The sequence below is a fragment of the Falco rusticolus genome, chromosome 4 (genome assembly GCF_015220075.1).
Source record: "Falco rusticolus isolate bFalRus1 chromosome 4, bFalRus1.pri, whole genome shotgun sequence".
NCBI classification, from domain to species: Eukaryota; Metazoa; Chordata; class Aves; order Falconiformes; family Falconidae; genus Falco; species Falco rusticolus.
The window spans coordinates 86644536-86667557 of record NC_051190.1 but is presented as its reverse complement, the minus strand read 5'-3'; the positions used below and the strand labels follow the sequence as shown (position 1 = coordinate 86667557).

At 36.2% G+C, this 23022-nt stretch overlaps 1 protein-coding gene across 2 annotated transcripts in view; it reads right to left on the bottom strand.

The window, feature by feature from the left end:
- Window positions 1-23022, bottom strand: part of CNTNAP2 (contactin associated protein 2) — a 1157745-nt gene that overhangs the window by 607213 nt on the left and 527510 nt on the right. For both annotated transcript variants that reach the window (XM_037385402.1, XM_037385403.1), the window contains 4 exons: window positions 18091-18294; window positions 15607-15791; window positions 12622-12765; window positions 5618-5882 (listed from right to left, as the gene is read on the bottom strand). In XM_037385402.1, the coding sequence (XP_037241299.1) occupies window positions 5618-5882; window positions 12622-12765; window positions 15607-15791; window positions 18091-18294 (798 nt within the window). The remainder of the gene's footprint in view (window positions 1-5617; window positions 5883-12621; window positions 12766-15606; window positions 15792-18090; window positions 18295-23022) is intronic.

Here is a 23022-nt window from a genome sequence, read left to right as displayed (position 1 = left end):
TTTATTAGTAATGCAAAAATCCTATGTAATGGACTACCACGTATGTAATCATCCCTGATTCTTTTCAGCATGTGTAAAATAAACATGACATTTTCAAAACCAAGATACATTTAAAAGCTTTAATCAGATGTATAGAGATGAGGCAGAAGTTTGAAAGTGACTAAAGGCATGAAAGAAGCAAAATAAATGGTATCAAACATATTAAAGAAGAAAATAAAAACATTTTTGCAAAACAGTAAGTGATCTACAGAAAATTATCTAGGAACTGCTAATGCTAACATCAACTGCTTGTGATTTTTCACAAGGAGTAACAACAGAATGAAAAAGGGAATTTGAAAGAGGGTAGATTCAGAGTAGATATTATTACTGTGAGGCTGGAGAGGCACTGGCAAAGGTTGCCCAGAGCAGCTGTGGGTGCCCCGTCCCTGGCAGTGCTCAAGGCCAGGTTGGAGGGGGCTGTGAGCAGCCTGGGCTGGTGGAAGGTGTCCTTGCCCATGGCAGGGGTGTTGGACCTGATGATCTTTAAGGTCCTCTCTAACCTAAACCATTCTCTGATTCTATGATTCTATGAATTAAAGCATGACAGATAGTAGGAATGCCTCTTAATCAGGCTGAAGATAATTTTGAACTCCAAGCAATGAATGGAGAAGCTTCAGATATACAAAATCATTTAAATAATGAAAAATTCAGTGATTTTAAATGTAAAGTAATGTCTGCTTCATGATTTTCATGAATTGCCTACTATTAATCCAAACGTTTTCCCACAGCATGCTATATAAACCTCTCATAATCACTGTATTGACACAGAAGTTAAACTTTTTCTATTTGACCACTTAGAGCATTGTATCCCTTCATTCACAATATGAAAGAGAAAAAACAGAATTACTTGGCATAAAATTAAGTATAAACCCATTTGTGATTTCTAAAAGTAGTAGCTCTCACTCTTAGCAGTCAATTTATTCTGCTTGTTGATTATTTGATGCCCTTGCCTCTAAACCTTACAGCTGTCTACAAAACAGCGGTGGTTTGACCCTGGCTGAACACCAGGTGCCCACCAAAACTAGTCTATCACCCCCCTCCTCAACTGGACAGGGGAGGGAAAATATAACGAAAGGCTCATGGATGGAGAAAAGGACAGGAACATCACTCAATTACCATCATTGGCAAAATAGATTTAACTTGGGGAAATTAGTTTAATTTACTATTCAGATCAGGAAAAAAAAAAAAAAATCCTTCTCCCCACCTCTCCCTTCTTCCCGGGCTTAACTTAATTCCCAGTTTCTCTCCCTCCTCCCCACCACTGGCACAGGGTGGTGGGAAACGGGGCTGTGTGGGGTCCCTCCCACAGGACACAGTCCTCCACAAACTCCTCCAATGTGAGTCCTTCCCACGGGCTGCAGTTCTTCATACACTCCTCCAGCATGGGTCCCTCCCATGGGGTGCAGTCCTTCAGGCACAAACTGCTTTGGTGCGGGTCCCCACAGGGGTACAAGTCCTGCCAGCAAAACACCTTCAGCACAGGCTTCCCACAGGTCACAGCCTCCTTAGGGCATCCCCTGCTCCAGTGTGGGATCCACCCCAGGCTGCAGGTGGAGGGCCTCCGTGGGCTGAGGGGCACAGGCTGCCTCACCATCGACTTCATCACGGGCTGCCAGGGGATCTCTGCTCCAGTACCTGGAGCACCTCATCCCCTTCCTTCACTAACCCAGGAGGCTGCAGGGTTGTTGCTCTCATGTATTCTGAGTCCCCCCTTTCACTGGAACAGATTTTTTTTTTTTTTTTCCCCTCTTCTTAATATGCTATTACAGAGGCCCTACCACTGTTGCTGATGGACTTAGCCTTGGCCAGCAGTAGGTCCATTTGACAAGAGGGAAGGTTCTGGCATCTTCACACAGAAACTACACCTGTAGTGCACACCCACCCCCACACACCCCCACTACCAAAACCTTGCAATGCAAACCCACAACAAGAACTTTTTACAATGTCCTGTAAACGATTCCCCTTACTGACTCTGTAGGTAAGTAGCAAACATGGGTCTGTGCAGCAGCTTAGTTGTAACTTCTATGTATTATTTCATTGTTATGTTTGTAAAGTGTATAGTTTTAAACCTGCAGCTGCCTTTCTCTCCTTGAACAAAATACTCAAAATAATTAAGTATGAAAGTTCTGTCAAGTCAAAAAGAAAATCTTTTTCACACACTGTTTGATCCCTCACAGGTATCACAAAGATCTTCATCAAGTAGCTCAGTAAGGAGGTTTGCAGTGCCCAGATACCAGTGAGAAGGGTGGGAAAGTAACTGTATTTGGTAGGTTGGAAGGCTACACTCTCCTGTCTGAACCCCAGTCATGCTGAATTAAAGCACCATGAGTCAGTGTGTGCAGCTTTAAAGTGTTTATGGAATATTACGATGCTGAAGAACAGGCAAACCAGAACTCTGTTCCACACCAGTATCTTTAGTGCAGAGGCACAAAATTCTGTGCAGGAACAAATTCTACCATCTGCACATCAGCATACAGATCTCTCATCTAATTCCTGCCACTTAGTTCAACTAGTGTTTCTACAGCCAGCATTAGACTATGCCCCAGAATGAACTGCTGATGTCCCCATGTTAACATGAACAGATGATGTCAAAAGCTTTGGATGAAAGTATGTTAGAATATTATTAGAGGTATATAGAATAAGGACTAAGAGACTTAAGTTTGCTCCAGGGAAAAACACGCCATTACAGGTGACAGGCGTAAGTACAGCAAAACTATAAAATACCAAACATGCCTGCATCTAGGCTGTGGTTATAGTCAGCCTTATTCTTTGTGACAACCAAGGTGCGTACCTCCCAATAGACAGAAGTCTAATTATTCATCCCCGACATGCAGCTACATAGAAGCCTGCACACTTGACTACAGAAAGTTCTGCTTTGCCAGCTGTTAAAAATAATCAGTGGAAAAGCGTGCATCTTGTATCTATAGGGCCACAACACTCAGAAATCTTTGTGCCAAAGGCAGACCCCTTTGACTTCTACATAAGCCCAGCAGGTCGATCTGCTGACATCTGTTAATTCCCTGCACAACAAGGGAACAAGAAGGTCGCTGTGATATTTGCCGTACACACAGCAGCATTCCTTCTGCAGCCTTCCCTGTCAGGTGCCATATTTTGCTTTCTTACGTTCACACACACAATTCATCTTACAGGCACTGAAATGCAACAGGAGCAACAAAATACTAAAATATATCAAAGCTTTCCCAGCTATGTAAATATGAAAAATCCATACAATGAAAATTGAACAATAAATGTATTTGTATTACGGTAAAAATTGTAATAACAAAGGAATCTATTAACTCTTCAAGATATTCAAACTGTAGTATGTAGATATTGGATTATGATGAGATTAAGAACAGCATCACAGCTATAAAAATGTATGGCTGTATATGATTCTTGGGCTATTATGTAAGCCAGGGGTCCTCAAACTTTTTAAACAGGGGGCCAGCGTGCGGATGCAGTGGCAGGCAGTCATCTGCGGCTGCTTGGTTCCCCCCCCAACCCCCAGCGGGGAGGGGGGGTGGGCAGGGGGGTTCTGTAAATACCAGGGGCCGGATTGAGGACCCTGGGGGGCCGTATCCAGCCTGTGGGCCATAGTTTGAGGACCCCTGATGTAAACTAATCATACATAGTGAAAAGTTTTACACTGAAGAATATTCAATTCAGATTATTTCAGAAGACAATCAGAATACAAATACTCTGGTTTTACACCACAGTAGTTAGGGAATTTTTGCTGATGAGCGTAATGGTCTGGAGAAAGCAGAAGAGCACATTAACAGTTTTCACATGTGTTTACTTACCAGAATATAAATATAATGGAATCTGGAAACGGTTTTGTATCAAGATATACACTGGGCAAAATTAGTGACAAATTGCTGAAATTCTTATTTCTTGTAATATTTAGCTAATCAGCACTGAAATCTTCCTTGGACCAAAAAGGCACGAGGAAGCTCATAAAGAAGTATAATGGCTAGCGACTGCTCTCTGTAAACTGGGATTTGCAGTAGACAGAGCTAAGGAAGAAAGAATGAGGGTGATAATTCCACGTGTTTCCTAATTGTGTTGCACTAGCACCTTAAGAAACCTTCTTGTTCAAGATCCTACTGTGTTACCAAAACTTAATTCTTTCATGAGTGTATTCATACAACAAAGGCAATAAAATGCTAACTTGTAATCTATGGTGTTGATTTTTTGTGCTAAAAAAATTGTAATGATGGAAGGATATACGATGTAGTTTTCATTTTACAAAACAGGTGAATTCTGGGGTTTTTTGTTATTTATATTTTATTGTTATTATATTATGTTCTTATTCATTATATAATAATATAATATTGTTATTCATATTTATTATTATACCTTTAAAATAGTTAATTTCATTTCATGCTCAATTCTATTTCATTGTTAAGAGAAAACTCACCAAAATTTCCACTTGCAAAATGCAACTTTACTTTCCTACTTAATGTGAGTTTTCTCATTAAAAGGTGCTGGTTTTTTTCCTAACATTTCCTCAAGTCCCTGTTTATATAGCTGTGTTGACAATATATTTTCAAATAGAAGATTAGACATAAAAACTACTGTCATTCATTCAGAGCTATACCAGTATATCTGTCCTGTTGATGAAAACTGAAGATACCACCATGGCCTTAAGAAAATATACTAATCACAGATGTTTTCCAGCTAAAAAGAAGTCCACTTTTTGGCTAAGAAACTAGGTTACCGTATATGCTGCTTCAACCAATCACTAGAGATTTTTTTATGTGGAGCTAGATCCATTTGCAGGCAAATAATTTTTCAACCCACGGTTAGGTCATGACTTTGCTAAGAAAAAGTGTTTACTTGACATGATGTAGCTAACACCATATTGGCTACAGCTGTTCTAGAAACCCACATAAAGAATCTAGATTAAAAGTATAATTTATCCAAATGGAAGAATCAAGTAATTTTAAAAAGCTGATGAACTGACACCAACATACACCCTTTCCTCCAGAAACAAACCTAATACTCTACATTTTACCCAGTATTTTCCAAAACATCCTTTGTTAGGTGCTGAATGCTCTGATACTTCTCTAGCATGACTCTACAGAATATTTGGAGAATGCCACAGTATTTTTCATGCTAGCCTTGTAGCAAAACCCAACTATTATTGCTTTTTTTATTTTTTTTTATTTTTTAAAATAAAGCTTTTGAATTATTAGGAAGTAATAGGAGCAGCCTAATTATTAGGCAAGTCTCAACAAGGGAGTACCCTTCCCTTTTGAAACCAAATATTTTCCAAGAGAAGATTGCAAGACTGGAAAAAACAAAAAAAGAATCAATGCTGCCTCATAGATAAGGGGTGATATGTTTTCTGGGTTTCATGACAGAGTAAGAATATTTGCACCTTTATTCTTAATCTACTGGTTCAATGTTCTGTTTCAATATTCTTCCACCTCTTACTCAAAAAATCATACAATAAAGAATTTAACATAGTTGCTATTTAAATTTTAATTTTTGTAAAACAATTGTTCTGAGTTTTAGGTCCATGATGCTTTTAAACAACACCAACAAAAGATGATACCAATAAAAAAACCCCAGCACTTACCTGATGAGATGTCTATTCGGTTCTTCTTTACTTGGGTGACATTGATATGGACGCTCACTTTGCCCTCATTTATGTCAATCTCAACATTCCCCAGGTCGTCCGCAAAGTTGCTGAAGACAAGAAGTCCATTGGGGTTCCAGGTTCGGAAAAGGAAACTGACTGAAAACAGATCCTGACTTGGACGACCAGGAACCTCAAGGTAACTGGTGGCATTGAAAAAGACAGGCACTGTATGTGGCTCCACACAGGAAAAGCTTAAATTTCCCTAAGTAAAACATAAAAAAAGCAAAAAAATAAGCAAAATGCTAAGATTCCACTACATTCATAGCTAACCCTAGAAAAGCATTCTAGTTTTCATTCAACCTAGAGACTACTGTGATCAAAGCAAGCTGCATGTTCAAATGTGCTATTAATATTATCATTATAGTTAATACAATGACTCTGATGTGTCTGTTCATTCTAGCAGTGGCCCTGACATATTTTGTACTGTACAAACACACAATAAGAGGCAGTCTTTGCCTGAAGAGTTATAGTCTAACTAAGATAAAGCTTAGACAAAAGCATTAATATTCCCAGTTCAAAGACGAAGAAATGAATCACACAGAAACTTTGGATTGTTGGTGGTCACCAAAGAAGCCTACAACAGAACAGTAATTCACCCTTTTATAAAAATTAAATACAGCTTTACAAATATCCTTATGTCAATGCATCAATCAATACAATACATGAGGTTGTGAAAAGTATGCATAATACCACATGAAGAGCTAGCCTTTCTGTTGGATAATACTAGATAAGCTAATACTTCATTTCATGGAGGAGAAGGATTTGGAGTAGCTGATCATGAAAAATGCCTAATACTTGTAGTTAGTCAATAATCTTCTCTGTAAAAGAAACCTCATTTTTCAGACTGAAATTTTACTTTTAGGGGAATTGAAAAAAATCAGTCAACTTTATTGATTTCCAAAGCTTTAAAATGTGTCTGTAAACAAGACTAGAATCTGGGACATGAATTTTTCACTCTGAGTCTTGTAATTTCTCATGAAGGGCCACAATGTTAGATGCATTACCATTTTTTTCCTTAGAAATTGTAAATATTTTTTAGTCATCTCTGTTCAGAATTGACTGTTTAAGGCACCAATGCAAATATAACAGGAAATTTTCCTCTGCTGAAGAATTCCGCTAACATGTGGCAAAGTGGATCTTGTTCTATGGTTCGGTTTTCTGATGCACTGTAGCAGATAGATAATATGTGGCAATTTCAGTTCAATATTGGAAGGAAGAATTACAACTCATGCAGTATGGAAATTATTACTGTGATCAAGACAGCAATTTCTTTGATATTTATTTGTACATTTTAAAAAAAATACTAAGGATTGGGCAACGTTTTTGAGGGTACCTAGTTATTTAGAGATGAGGTTCACTTAAGAACTGTTCAGAATCCCGATAGTATTCAGTCATCTTCTTCGTCACACAAATATGTAAATTCCGTATTACTGTCTTCCTGATACAATCTTCTATGTCACATATTTTTGTATTCATAGTGTATAAATGCATTTGAAAGTTCATCTTGAAGGAAGTTTGAGAATATGGAAGCAAGATAGGAGTTTTGTGTATGAAAATGTGGGGTAGAAAAGTCCTACATAATTTTTTTTCAGAAGTAATTATTTTCAATTGGAGATGGGTGAGATTACATCAATAAGCAAGATTTAGTGCTCATTTACCAGCATCCAAACCCATCACTTTTAAAAAGAACAACACATCAGAAAACAGCTTATTTGTGTCATAGCAAGATAACACCTGTGTGGCAGATTCAATTTCTTATATATTATACCCATGTCAAAACTAAATTAATAAAAATAATTATTTCTTGCACTCGGATTCTTACATTACTCTGCATAACCACCTCTATCTCCTACAGAAAATCAGAAGTTATATTGTCACACAGTCAACATATAAAGGCCAGTAGAATTAGTAGCAAGTAGACTATCAGACTGGCAGCCTCCATCGTGAATTAAGTAACACTGACATTTCCAATTATCTGTAACTAGAGGAGAGGTCTCTTTATACCAATGTCCTAAAATGTTTTTTTCCTATTTTTATGAAAAAAAATCTCAGCATTACAAACCATGTTCTTTTGTACATCAGTGGTCCATGAATAACAAAAACATATCCATGGACTTTGGAAAATAATGAGCTAAAAAAGCTATAGGAAGCTTTTAAATTTCAGTGTGATGAGAGAAATCACAACTACTTTCTGACTAAAGGCAAAGGACCTCCCCTTACCTCCTTTGCTGCTAAGCTGCTTGGTTATTCTGTGTTTGGGGTTTTGGTTGTTTTGTTGTTTTGTTGTTTTTTGTTTTTGAGGGTTTTTTTGGTTTAAAAGTTGCCTAGAGATTTTAAGTTTTCAGCCAACTAAATATTACATCAAAGCAGTTAACTCACTTGTTTAAATAGGTTTACTCTGAACATTTCCAAGCGTGCTACAGAATAACTTTGATTAAACCAAAAAAAAATTATATGGAGAGAAAAAAAAAGCTGGAGAGTGGCTGAAATACCCTGTGTAACTCTTTGCTACCATTCTCAGTGTAATACCCTATGGATTAGAAACAACTTCTGTGACAGTTAAGGCAGTCCTGTGCAGACACAGAAGGCAACAGCATTTTGTAAGACAGAGATCTGTCATTCAGTCACAGATGCCTGTTAAGTAGCACTCAGAAAGCACTTTGTCAGACATTTTTAAGAATTTCTTTTGCTGCCTTGTTACTGAGAAGAACTAACAATTTTGTCATAACAAGAAGGTTTTCATATCCAATTGACGCTTTCCTGTCATCCTGATGGTTTGGATATTTGCATGTATAACACTTATTAATGTTAATGGCACCGAGTACATTCAAACCCTTTTTCATATCAGTGAGTGCATTTCTAATGAACAGCCTCACTGCATAAAAGATTTCTTGAGGAAGTAACATATAATTCTAATTTCTCTGCTAGTTAGTATTTTCCCTACTGAGCTATTCAGGTTAATCTGAACTGGATTATTGATTCCCTCTATGACTGTGATTCAGAAAGCAACTCCTTGTTTAAGTACAGCCCATCTGATACAAATTGTCACTGGGTCTAGGTCAAGTTTTGGAGTTAATCTGCAGCTTGCCTCTAGAAAGGCATTCTCATTTTTAGGAGGGAAAGAGATCTCTTGTATATTCAGAGTGACTTGCAGAATAGTTGTTTGAACAATGACATCTGGAAGTCAAACATACACTGTGCATTTATATTGAAACCGTTGGTCTTATCAGAGAATTTTTCACGTAACATTGGAAGGAAAATGGTAAAAATATCTTAATTTGGGTAGCTTGAGCTTTGGATCATGATCTTTAACCTGTGTTGCAAATTAGCTTCATGTTTAGTTCTCATATATCAATTTTGCCTATCCACATTCAGATGTTATCCCTTGTGGAAATACTACTGGGTCTTAAAACCTTTCACAATTAACACAGTCAACAGATGAATACATAGCTCCCAAAAGAGATTAAGACTACAATACCTGTTAAAACAGGATGGATCATACAGTACAGGCAATGTCCTATGCGCTAATGTTTATCATGTTATTTCAGAATTTTCCTAAAATAGCTTATTACTCATATTTGAGCTTAATATAATGTTTGCTTAATATAAAGAATTTAAAGAAAACACTTAGCTGAAGTTTGCACGTGATTACATTGAGTAATACATGGCATAGGAGCTGCAGAACTGGGTGGAGCATAGAACTAGTGGACGTAAGAATGAAGGGTAGCAAATATAAATCTCCTCAGCATTTTTCGGTTTCAGGCTTTAAAATTGGAAAGACTGTTCTGTGGAAACTAAATCCAATTAGTATTCACACTGTTTGCCCTTTATATACCTCTGGGTAGGAAAATTCGATAAAGTGACTAAATTCCCAAAATTTCTCTGCATTACTTCTCGTTAGCTTCATATTCTAGTCCAGGGGTCCTCAAACTTTTTAACCAGGGGGCCGGCGCGCGGATGAAGTGGCAGGCAGCCATCTGCGGCTGCTTGGTTTCCCCCCAAAACCCCCGGCGGGGGGGTCTGTAAATACCGGGGGCCAGACTGAGGACCCTGGGGGGCCATATCCAGCCCGCGGGCCGTAGTTTGAGGACCCTGTTCTAGTCTTTTCCCACTAGTGTTGCAAGGGTCAATATTCTTCAGTTATACAAGGCAATGAAAGTCATACAAAGCTTGTTATATTTTAGTAGAAAATATAGAAAAGATTGTCTGAGTGTTCCCAGTTTCTGTCTTAGTACCAAGTCAAGTTGCATACAAGAGTTAGCACCTACTGTGTGTGTTAGTCACTGCAAACTCTTGTTTGTGACTTGGTTCAGGAGAAAAGCACATACTTTCTCTGTCTCAGATGTCCTTTTCTCGCTAACTCTCCCTTTTGGCCATATTTATAATCTGTCTCATCTTCTATGAAAACAAATCAGGCTCCACGAAGAAGAGCAATAACTACTCAAGACCATCTATATGACTCATTCTCCCCAAAGAGCTGTTGCCATCTTATATATCACATGATAAACTTTTTTCCCCCTAATTCTTCTCCTCTAAACCTAAACAAAATATATTATTAAAGCCAGCGTTGGACTTTATTTAAATTTAAGCTACATTTAAATTGTGTTTACACCCTTACTCTTCACTCAAAGAGATGCTGGGTGGTGCTTTGTTGCTTATAACACCCATGTATACGAGATCTAAATTGTATTTTTAACTTTATTTTTGTTCACAGACAAATCAGGATTACCATCTTCTTATAATCTTTGATTCTCTGGGCTTCCTCATTCTGTAAAATTAACTTGTCAACTCCCTTTCGCTGTGTGACTTCTGAAATTCAATATCTACATCTAAGAATAACATTTTGTACTGTCGCACACCTCTTCAATATCCTTCTTTCTTCTGCTCCCCCTGCTCCCCCCTCGACTCGATACTTCTCATCACCATACTGATTGCTTGTGTTTTAGTTCTTTACATTTTGTCTGTCTTGCCTCTTCAAATGATACACTTTAGGGCAGGGAATGCCTACTGTTACGTGTTTGCACAGGATCTCCTCAATGGAGCTTAGATCCTTGTTGGATTGCTTAAGTGCCATCATCAAATACATGATTAACGACAACAGTAGTTTCAAGTGAGTCTATTTTTCGTGCTAAATCAGGCTAAAAACTAGGATAAAAAGAGCTTTTGTAAAAATCTTAAAAATCCATGTTGATTTAGAGTAAAATTGATTTTGTTTATGAAAAGCTGAAGCTATTTAAATAATTCTGCTGAAAATAAAGGTCCCTTCCATTTTTATAGCCATTCTCAGAACTGGAAAACAACAGAACCATCAAATAAAACTAGCATGTCATAACCTCTTGATGTAGCACTAACACTGCCAAAACTGCTTATGTGGATTTTACTTTCATGTTAACAGGTATCAGGATTAAAAAAAACAACTACAAACAAACAAATAAAAACCAGAGAGATGATTTTGCAGAGACTGTACAGGCCTGCTAGCTATGCCACACTTTTGAAAGGATAGGATTTGCACTATAGAAACCTCTTAATTTACACTTCTGTTCAGAAAGAGCCTTTAAGAATCTGTCCTACTAACTTGCAGAGGACTTGGCTGCACAAAATGGAAAGATTGCTCCTGCACAAAGATCCTTTTCTAAATGAGACATCAGTCTTTGAAAATCACGGTTACATTTCAAGCTTAAAATGCACCACAGGCAGGAAATCACAGGTAATTTTGGAAAAAAAGAGAAGTCAAAGATTCAGGAGTTCATGCAACTGAGTAAAAAAAAATAATTCTAAAAGTTGCTAAAAGTTCTTCCTCCACAGCATATATATCATGCTCTTTGCCTTTGACAATTCTGAAGGAATTCTTGTATGGAAAAGATTCTAAATAGCAGGATGTATTACTGAGTTTGTATAGGCAAACATCACATAATCAAAATTATCCTTCACATTACCTTGATAATTTAGCCATACTGCTCATAAAATGATATGGAATGTCAGTATTACTATCCAAGGAGTAATCAAATAGTAATCAATCCTTTGCACTTCATCATCACTTCATATGTAAATCTTTACTATTTATTACATGAAGAGAAAAACAATAGTGGAACCATATATACTGTTAGCAGGACTTTGTGAAGACTGTAAACTTGTGGAGGAGAAAGCCTTGAACAACTTATTCAGACCATCTCAAACACACTGCAATAATACATTTATTTTTTACGCACATGGCCTTTGTATGCCAGCAAGCCCTTTTAGAAATATTTAAATATTTAGAGCCTTAAAAATACAGTAATTAAAGTACATTCTTTCTGCTCATAAAGCCACAATTTTAAACATAAATGCATCCATGAATGCTGAAGCAAGAAAGAAAAAAAAAAAAAAAGAATAAAAGTTTAATAAGCTCTGTAATGTTAATAAGCTAAATAAAGATTTTAAGTCTAGTATCTTGAGGCTTTTCAGAACTACCAGGAAGGCCTGTAGAAGCAGTCCCTTTCAATGACTTTTGCTATCCAGCAACCCAAGTAGCTCTGCAGGAATGGAAGATATGAGGATTTAAAGCCATAGGAGAGTTGCAATTGATTTAATAATAAATCTTGTCTGTGCTGGTTTAGTACTACTATAATTTTGGAGGAAAGGAAAGAAGTACTTATTGGTTCGGCTGATTTTCTTTTAAAAAGTAGTTATGTGATATTGAAAATGAATATTGGGAAGAAGAATTGGGGGCACAGAAATAAAACGCTCAGTAATAATAATAATAATAATAATAATAATAATAATAATAATAATAATAATAGTCACAAATGTACATACAATAACATCTTTGGATGTGGGGGGGGGGGTTGTTGTTTTCGATATCATTCCAGTATATCAAAAAGATATTAACTACAGACACAACCTTCTAGTCTCCTTTAGAAGAACGAGCAGAAGTTTAGATGACCATCAAATTATGCTCTTACCACATTAGAAGGTTCCAATTTCTTCCTCTTGGCAAGGTCCGTGATATTATTGCCATTGTAGTTGATACTTTCCATGCAGCCTTTGAAATTTTTCCTACTGTTAGAACTTGGCTTCCCAGAAAAAGGCATGCCTCCGAAGGTTATCTTTGAATGAAACAGAAAATGGCAAATAGTTACTGGAGGGCAAAGACTTTTAAACAAATTTGCTGTATGTATATTTGTTTTCTTTGAACACTCAAACATGGCAAACGAGAGAGCTGGCAACACTGCTTACAGAAAAAGGAAGTATCAAATAAGCAGTGTAAAAGCAGAAGAAAATCTAATGAATTTGTGATTGCAAATATTTATAGTAGTAAATTCCAAGTATTATTAGAATTGTTGAAATAGCGAGCAGATACACATCGGAGTTGTTCATATATGGACTGCTTTTCTGATCACTACTGAACAATACGTATTTAAAAGAAAAAAAATTGGAATTAAATTTCCATCCCAGTATTTTTCTAAACATATGACATTAAATTAGCCAGATGATAATCTGATTCAAATCATTCATTCAGCTCTAACTGTGTGCCAGAGCTCAGACTACAACAGATACTGTACTGCATCAGGGTCTTTTCTGAAATGTTTGGAAGTGAACAAAAGCTACATGTTTTCATCAATAATTTGCAGCCCAAATGTGAAAAGTAGGGGATTAATGAGATCAGTCCCTGCAATCTGTGTTAAGTATTTCCATGCAATAGATGATGGCATAAATAGTAATGACACCTAGCTTCCCTGCCCCATGAACGTTCATAAAAATGTCTACTTCTAGTCTGCTACTGATATATGGCAGAGCCTAGCTTCTAAGTATAATTCATTACTAATTCCAGTTGTTATTACTGAGAGCAGGAAACCACAGCTCTAGCGATACAATTTCTATTTTAAAGCTCAGTAAGATACCACTTTCTATCCCAAAGAGCAGGCTTTGGCTTGGCACATAGGAACTAAAGCTATACAGCTGAAAACCAAAATCTTTATAAACAGCACATATCAGCTATGTCAAAGCATTTTGCAGGACGCATCTGCAGGTATTATAAATTGACATCACTTGACTTTAAAGAAGATACAGCAGTTTATGTGAGTTGAAGAATGTGACTGTAGTATTTTTATGGCTGTCAAACATTCTTTTACATGTTATAGTCATGGACTTGTGACAAGAGAAAATGGAAAGGAAAGCATTTTGCAGATAAGAAGAAATAATTGCAAAAAACACCATATCATGACAGTGAGTTGAGAGGGACTCATATGACTATTTATTTTTTTTTAACCTTGAAAATGCAGTCAGAACTAATGTTTATTCCTCTTTTGTGGTGACTTAACTTTTCTGAAAGAGAGTAATCTAGAAACTATTTTTTTCTATGAAAAATAATTTTGATTCTTACAGGTTTATCCACTGTGATTAATTTTATCACAGGAGTAACACATACAAATTTAGTCTGTGATGACTAACTCCCACACCAGTGAGATAATTGAAAGGAAAGGAAGAAGAGGTTAAGGCTTTTGCGTTTATGTAAACCACAGAAATACATATTCACACACACTAGAATAAGTTCCATTAAACACAAAGGGATTCATGTACTGAAATGTATCTTTGAGAACTGCCAGTGAGGTCTTTAACATCAGAGAACAGAGGAAGGTGTATCTCCTGGATTGTATTCTTACTAGGGGTTAATGTATTGTATGCATCATATTTAGTCTGTGAATATGCTACCAATAGATATTTATATATTTTTAGATCTATCTATGCATGTACAAATTGCCCAACCCTAGCTTATGGCATTCAGCCTAACTTTTTCTGTAGTTCATTCACTTGAAAATCTTTAATAAAATCTGTTTATGTGAGTTTTCAGTATCTCAATTCAGATCTTCAGTGCCCAATGAGTAACAGAGTTAGAGGCAAATTTGCTCATTATTTTCTCATTATAACCACTACCAAAGAAGGCTTTCATAAGGATTTGTTGGAATATAGGTAAATATTTGAACTGGTAACATTTACAATCTTAAGTAACTTTTTCAAACGTTAATTTTTGATCAAAAGTTTGTAAAAATATCAATATACAAGTTAATTCAAACTTTTCTGCATTACATTATTTTGATTCCTTGTTGCTCCTTAAGAATTGCAAGGATGGGAATAAATGTATTTGGCTCAGTCAACCACATTAATTCTCTTTAGAAACAGTAAAGAGTGCAAGAAAATAATTATATAAAGTTTGTAATAACCAACATGCAGAAGTTCATATAGCAATTTAGAGGAACTGAAGAAGTTTATAACAGCAGAAGTCAGAGTGTAATCAAACAACAAATCAATGTTTAATTACTACCAACACTTCTGTACATCAACATGACTGAATAAATAAAAATTTTCTTAGAAATTTCCTAACTCCTTATTGCTTCTTTATAAAAAGAAATTATTGATGGCATATTTGTGAGAATATGAGGAAGTGCCTACTTACCTAAGACAAGAAATATCAAGATCCATAATTGTAAAAAGGTTCTAATCTGCTTGCTTTGCTAAAAATAGATCCTAATCATCACCACAGAATGGGGCTTTCTGAATCAAGTGCAAAATTATCACCTGAATGGAATAACAGATTTTTTGTTTAATTTTTTTTATTTACTCCCTGTTGACACAGCTGCTTTTGGAGATGTTAAAAGTAGTGTATGCTTAGCTTGCTGAATAACATAGATCTCCCATTTCAAAACAAAAGGCTGAGATAGCTCTTACACCCGATGGGATCTGGTAAATCAACGAAGAAAAACTTTATTTACTCTTAAGAGACAACAGTGTTGGACACAAAATTTTAGAAAATGTAAGGAAAGAATAATTAAAACAAATGTAGAAAAGAGTACAAAAAACATCTTAAATTTTCTTTTTCTTTTCTCTTCTTATTTGACTTATTTTTATAAAGCCAATTTGAATGAAAATAAACAAGTTTTGCTGTCTACCTCATAATCCAGGTCCAGGTAATCAAATTCTCCATTGGTTCTGAAGTGCTGTATGTGTCTGTCCAGGGTGAGATTGATGTTTCGCCCATGGCGCTCTATCATGATGGAGTGCCAGTGGTGATCATCCAAGAGGCTGCCCGTCATCACAGATGTGTGGCCATAAATTGAGCCAAGCTGATTGCTGCCTAAGATGAGAATGGAAACAATAGCAGCTTGCACCTTATACCAGTTAGGCAAACATTTTCCTCTTGCTCTGTCAATATTTCACCTGAATTACGCCAGACATACAATAAGCTGGAGGAATTCAGTCTGTCACAAAGCTAAGGTCTGCTAAGGTCTGCCCATGGAGAGTTGCTGTCATAAAAACAAATAGCTAGACCAAATACAGCAAGTATATGATCAGTGAACTGTAAAAATAGTTACTCATAATAGTAGTTATTAGGAGGCAAAACAGAGAAGGAACACCAGATTTCAGCTGTAAAGTTGTTTTCAGCTAGGGTTTTTCTTTGTGTTTTCATCCCTATACTACAGAAATGAAAAGCTGTCACCTTTGGGCCAGGTCCTGAGCTTCCCTGGAACTGTACTGATTTATGACTGCTGTGGAAGATGGCATCTGAAAACAAACTTTGTAATAAAAAGCCTTTTCAGTCTGAATTCTACACTTCATAGGCTCTGCCAGTATAGCTAGACCAGCAAGCATATAGGAAAAGGCTCAATGCATATGGAGCTAACCGCAGAAAAACTGTCTTCTTCGAACATAACTTATTTCAGTCTTTTGTCCTGCAGCAGCCTTCCTATTCAGGAAGTCAAACTACTAGTGAACGCACAGTTTTGCAGTTCTCCACTGTGTTTTCCAGGGGATTTTGCCAGCACAGCTATGCTAGTCAGAGATCACATCTCATTGCAATCTGACAGACATAGCTAAGCCAGAAAAGTTGATAGGACGAATCTCAACTGAAGCAGCAAATGACTAATTCAGCAGTAAGTTTAAAAAATTGCTGCACTGCCCAATAACTCAGTGCAATCTTCCATGTTCTGGACAGGAAAATCTAAAGCATTTCTGGAGCTGAGAATTTTGTACCATCAGGCATGCCTGCAAATCAGACATTAAGGTTTGTGCATGTTGATAACACATTCTGGCAAATCACACTTCCACATGTGTAGAAGACATTACTCCCCTACAAATGACCTTACTGCCTTTTTGCTGAAGGCCACTGATCCTTCAACAATTGTTGGTTAAAAAAAATAAATAATAAATTCCATGCATGCCAGCAAGCCTCAGTTTCTTCAGTGTAAAGTCATACCCAGTACAAAGCAAAAGCTAAATCCACCACCACTTCCCCATCCTCACCCCACCATGATGTTTGAAACTCACTGGATTTCACCAGGCAAAATGAACATCCTTTTCCACTGACTCTGGTGCAAAGACAATACACTCAGACAGAGGCAGAATAACACCATAAACCATTACTTCATTTTGTTAAGTGCATGTGTCACAAGGGTCTGTTCCCATTTATCAGCCTAGTGATTTAAGAACATCACCACCAATATGGATGTTATAATAGCTTATAAAGACAGACTGAACAGATAAATATGGAGAAACTTGAAATGAATGGGTTAATATTGCAATTAAAAATGTTAAAAATAGATAACAGCTATAGGAAGATGTGTTTTCCTCCTCATCAGTTCAAGCTGATCTTTAGAAAAAGAGCAGGAGAAAATGCTAGTGGAAATAATTATTGTGCAATGTAAATAATGAACAGAATAATTTACTCTTCACATGTCTGAAAAAGAACTAAGGAAAGTTACATGAAATCTTTTTTCTAAAACACTTTCGTTTGAAGGGAGAAAAAAATACCAGAATCCAGATAAATGTGGGGTTTTTTTTCATAGTAAATGTACTTTTAAAATCTGGTCACTCATGGATGGTCCTGTAGTCTTTCAATGGGAGGGAAAAGGGAGGTTGGAACTCAAGTAACATATATAGGATTCCATCGTAAGATTGCCTGATAAACTATTATGTCTTCTTTCCTTTCCTAGTCCTGCTTCTCAGATTCTAGGAAGGCTGCTAAACATCACCTTCATGTGGCCTGTAGCTTCCCAGATTGATACCATTTTTGCTGCAATATTCCTAAGGGTGACCTTTGTTCCTCTAGCATTGATGACAGTGTCATTTGCTCAAGCAAAGCCATAGCTGATACTTCTAGCAAGGCTTATTTTTGTTGCTGGCAAGTTCCTAATGACAATATATTGCTGATCCTATATTTCTGTATGATCTTATTTTCATGGTATCTCACATGGAGTTAAATGGAAGGAATGGAACAGAAACAAACAAGATAGAAAGCAAATGAACAACATTTTCACCAAATTATCTGGTTAAATTATGTGTCTTACCATATTACAAGGGGAAAAAGGATGTAACATTTGACCTAAAATTTTTGTGGGAGAGTTAGAAGTACACAAAACTAAACAATGAAAGCATACCTAAATTCAAATTTAGAACAAGTCTGGCTTTTTTCAGTTCCAAGGTGATATAGTCTCCTTGTTGTCCTTCTCCGTGGAAGATTACACCTTCACTTTCAGAGGTCTTAAATTTCAGAGAGATGACATCTTTCAGTGTTTTCATTTTCTTGTTCCTGAATCTGTATGGTAACACTACATGGCCATCAAAATTGATAACATCAGCCCCTAAAGAAAAAAGCAAATAACATTGTTGACAAGCAATTATATATTCCTGTGGCCACTGGAAAAACAGACATGCCATACATAGACTGTACCTGAATAGAATAAAAAATATGTAAGTGTGATGTGCATTGTAAATACTTCTCTTGAGCATAATTTAATACTATAAAAAGTAGGAACCAGGTATATAAATTTAAACCATACAATATAAAAAAAAGCAGATTTTGAGGGGATAAATACTACCACTGTACTCAGCATCTTTTGGTTTCTCTCCAATATAGTTGCTGCCATGCAGACTTTCCTAATTATAGTTGAAAATGAAAGACAAACTTCTGAGTGGTCATTAACAAATCATTTGATATCTCTTCAAAATTTAGTAGCATCCACTTTGAGGATTGTAAACAGTAAAACATGAGCTCAAATGAATTTGCCTAGTAATTTTAAAAGATTTCTCAAACTGTATGTAAACCACATGCATAAGCTTTGTCTAGTTTAGTTTGATATAGAAATCTTGGGTAAGTTGTGACGTCAACTAATTTTGAGAAGAAAAAAAGAAGTTCTGTCATTTGGATTAAATTTTGTTCCAGGTCTAGTTTTAGCCAAAAACTGGGAAGAAAGTTGAGGGATGCAATCATTATCATTTAAAGTCAATCCAATATTAGTTCACATGTTGTATAATAACAGTACAAAATTTCATGTTACCTTATTTTAATGATTTAATCTCTACCCTAAAGAACGAGCCACAATTTTCTGGAGGCTACATCCATAGTAAAAATAGCTGCAGACCTTGATTCCATACAAAAGATGTATTTCTGCTGACTACTGAATCTTGTCTGTTAAGCAGAGCTTACTAGAAGATTCTAAACAGATGCTGATCTTTAAATATATATATATAGGTTTGTATAAGAAATCCCCTTTGTAAACTGCTTAACTTGTGATCAGTCACCAGTACCTTAGCTACTATTTGTATGAGCATTTCATCCTTATTCTTCACTGGCATTTGAAATAGTCACTAAGCAAAATTCTTTAAAAGGAGTTAATACAAAAGTGTTCATTTTTCTAAAGAAAGAAGTGTTGCCCACCTGTATTCTTCAAAAGTACACTTCTTATTGGCATACCATATTCATACCATTCATTTCATGCTTTGAATGAAAAACTGAATTTTATTGTATATTCTTCAACCACATCTGATTTTTACCTCCTTCTGTAGGCTGCTCTTCGGTGACTGCTTGCAACTTTTAAAAATTCCTAACTTGTTTTTGCTGTTACGTTGGGAAAGAATCTAACACTTTCAAAGCCCTTCAAAAACACAGAAACAAACATTCCTGTTGTGTAATTAAAACATCTAACTCCATTAAAACACTTTGTACACTATGCTTGAATAATAGCATATATTTCAATTTGAATTGATACAGCCTACATTAGATGATTATGCTAAAACATGTTCCCTTTGCTCTTACAACATATGCCAAACACATTTTAAAAATGCTTACTTTCGACTAATCTCTGCAATAATGTTTAACACCGTGATTCAGAGAAGAGCCTAAACAAACAGGTACGTACATCCCTGTCTTGAGAATTTAGGAAGCATCAAAATAGTCTGTGGAGTCAATTTTTACTACTGTTGTCTCCTCAACTGCTATCAAAGAACTGCTTATGTATACCATCTGTATAGGTTGCTTTTCACATTCAGTAATTTCCAGAAATACTTTTCACAGTGATATAAGAGCTGTCTGAGTGTCAAAGAAGAGCATTCAATCAAGCTTCATGATTTCTAGAGAAAAGTATGTAAAAAAACAACCAGTATTTCACAAATTATTTCTATTTCATTGTTCAGTCAAAAAAGCCACAACTCATCTTGTATTCATTAACTAAAAAACACCCAACTGAGACTGAGGCTTGCAGTCATGTTGATTAAGTGCCCATTCATACATCCTTACATCACTGAACATAGCAAGTTTTCAAATGTGAACACCAACATGTTATGCTTCCATCATTCAGGATTTTCTCCACAAATCACTAGTATAATAAACAGTTCTCTACCACTTCCAGGTCTTAATTTTTTTAATTTTTTTTTTTACCCACAGCCACCCCCCTGACACAACAATTCTCTGCATGCTGATAAAGTACATGATATCTGTTTCCAGGTGATAAAACCATTGTCCATCTTTATGAAAACTGTATGCATAACCACAATATGGTCATAGTCCTCAGCTGACACAAACTGTTGACTCTCTAGGGTTTATTACAAATTTTAGAAGTTAAGAACTTTTCTACCTTGCAGAAACTATGTTTACGGTTCCTAAGACTGATACAGGGGAAGGATGACAGTGGGCAGTTCTTGACCTGCAGATCCACCTAATTTATACTAAAGATAAAATTATGGATCTTGGCACGGCATGAATCATCAGAGCTTGGGATTTTACTTTCACAATGCTGCTGCTTTTTAAGATTGAGAGTTTTAAAGACAAGTAATGTTTTCTGCAAACCAGCATCAAGTGTATGCATTTCAGAGTCCACTTGAGATCAAAATGTAAGACAAGCTATCTCATACTCACTCATACTAAACACATTGGCTTAGATACAATGGCCGGTAGTATTAATGGAAGGAGCTTTAAGCATGTGGGAAAAAAAAAGCTGTGGTAAACCTGGAAGTAAGTCTAATCACTCTGCTCAGTGTTCAAGTTAGACCATAAATAAGTAATAGCAAAAAACTTTATTTGATCACCACAGCCAGGCTCCACTTTTTTTTTTTTTTTTTTTTTTTTTTTTTTTTTTTTGGTGGAAGTCAGACATCTAGAAGACTGAGGATGCAGATTCTGTAAAGCATGTTTCCTCAGGTCTCTATAAGATGTTGTCCCTCTCCTTTCTAGAAGTTTGATAGGCATACACAATGCATTTCTGTTTCACAGCAGTTTTTTAACCTATTTGAATTGGTAGCAGCTGACTGTCATCAAACAGATGGGTAATAGTCACTGAAGATTTGAAGGTTCTTTCCGGTGGCCAAGATTTATGTTGTTTGTAATGTACAGGCTTTTTCCTGGATCACATTAACCCATTATAATGTGTGTGGGAAGGAGGTCAAAGGGAAGAATCTTAAATTTCTAATTATTTAGTTCCAATCCAACCACTTCTTCAAATTATATAGAACCATCAGCTCACTTAGAACATTCTCTCATCCTTTATTACCAGGCTAGAAATAACCCATGTCGTGTATATCTTCCATTCCTGCCATTACTTGTATCACATAACTGGAAGCACCAGTTCCAGACTATTCTTGCCATTAGAAAGAAGACAGGCAGGCAGACAGACAGACGTGTTATTTGCACATAATCATGCAGTTTCTGTTCATCTCTGCTTCTGATTAGGCAACGAACTAAGACACACGGACCCAAAGGTGTCAGATTTGTTGCTAGCAGTTGAACTCTGCAACCCAAAGGATTAGTCATATAACATGAAACTACCCCAAAATCTTCCTAAACCTGCAAAGACTTTTGATGAAAGGATAAACTATGACCTCCTTATTGTTTAAGCCAAATAAATGGTAAAGAAATGTTATGAATTACATGAAACATAAGCATTACAAATTGACTGTAATATCCCATATGTATTAGTATATAATATATATATATAATGTATATTAGAATGCAACAGTATGTATCAGAAATGCCACTTTCCTTTATCAAACACACTTTACAATACACATTCCAATAATAAATACTTATTAAGCTCTAAGTGCAGCTAAAAGTCTTAGCCTGATCTGGTTCTTCTGAATAACAAATTCCAAAAATGTGAACCACGTCAATATTAAGTATCAGAAAGGCACGTTGTATTTGCAGTGCAAAAAAGCTGTTGAAAAGTTATCAGCATGCAAAAAGGACCCTTTTTCTCAGGCACAGATGCAGATATTGCTCTCAGTGGTGAGGCAACCCTGGTTCGTATGCTGAGTCTGGATTCAGAAGCAACAGTAAGTGATTTCAGAGGTGAGGTAATCTTGTATACTCTCCTGCCTCAAGTAAATACATTACTTTTGGAATTTGTTTTGAAGAAATGAAGGAAATGGTTAGAAAAATATTGCAGAAGAGGTTATACGAACGTGTTGGTTTTGCTTGCCTTACAAGCTATCAAGAGATACAAGAAATGCCTTCTTGATATTTCTGTACGTATTGTTAGAAAAAAACTTGTATAAATGCATGAAATCTGTTTGTAGAAAAAATATCTAGATGAAAGTCACTCTGTGATCACAAAAATCAGACTTCTACATAAAGCAGATTTGCTATACAGATTATACTCATTTGAATCCACATAAAACTACCTTGAACATATGCTACAAATGAAAGAAAACCGACGGACATTACAACTTAAGCAGCCTTCATAAGAAATAGACATTGTAATAAATATGACACCATATAAAATGTCAGAGATTCTCTTCCACTAAGATTTGTTAAATTTACTTTCTGATGGTTACAGGAATGCCTATATGGGGTATATCATCCTTCCCGTAAGGTCAGCTGGTACCCCTTTGTAACACCTGCAAAAGTTAGCTTAAGTCAGGCATCTGATCCAGAGATGACCAGGACAATGACTTCAGTTCTGTGGGTGTGTGGATTCACAACATTTTGCCTATGAAAAGGCAAGTATTCCTTTTGTACCTATGCTGTTGTTGCAGTTATACGTACATGCTCTTCACATCATTCATTGAAGAAAATTCATATCACACACTTTAACAAAGCT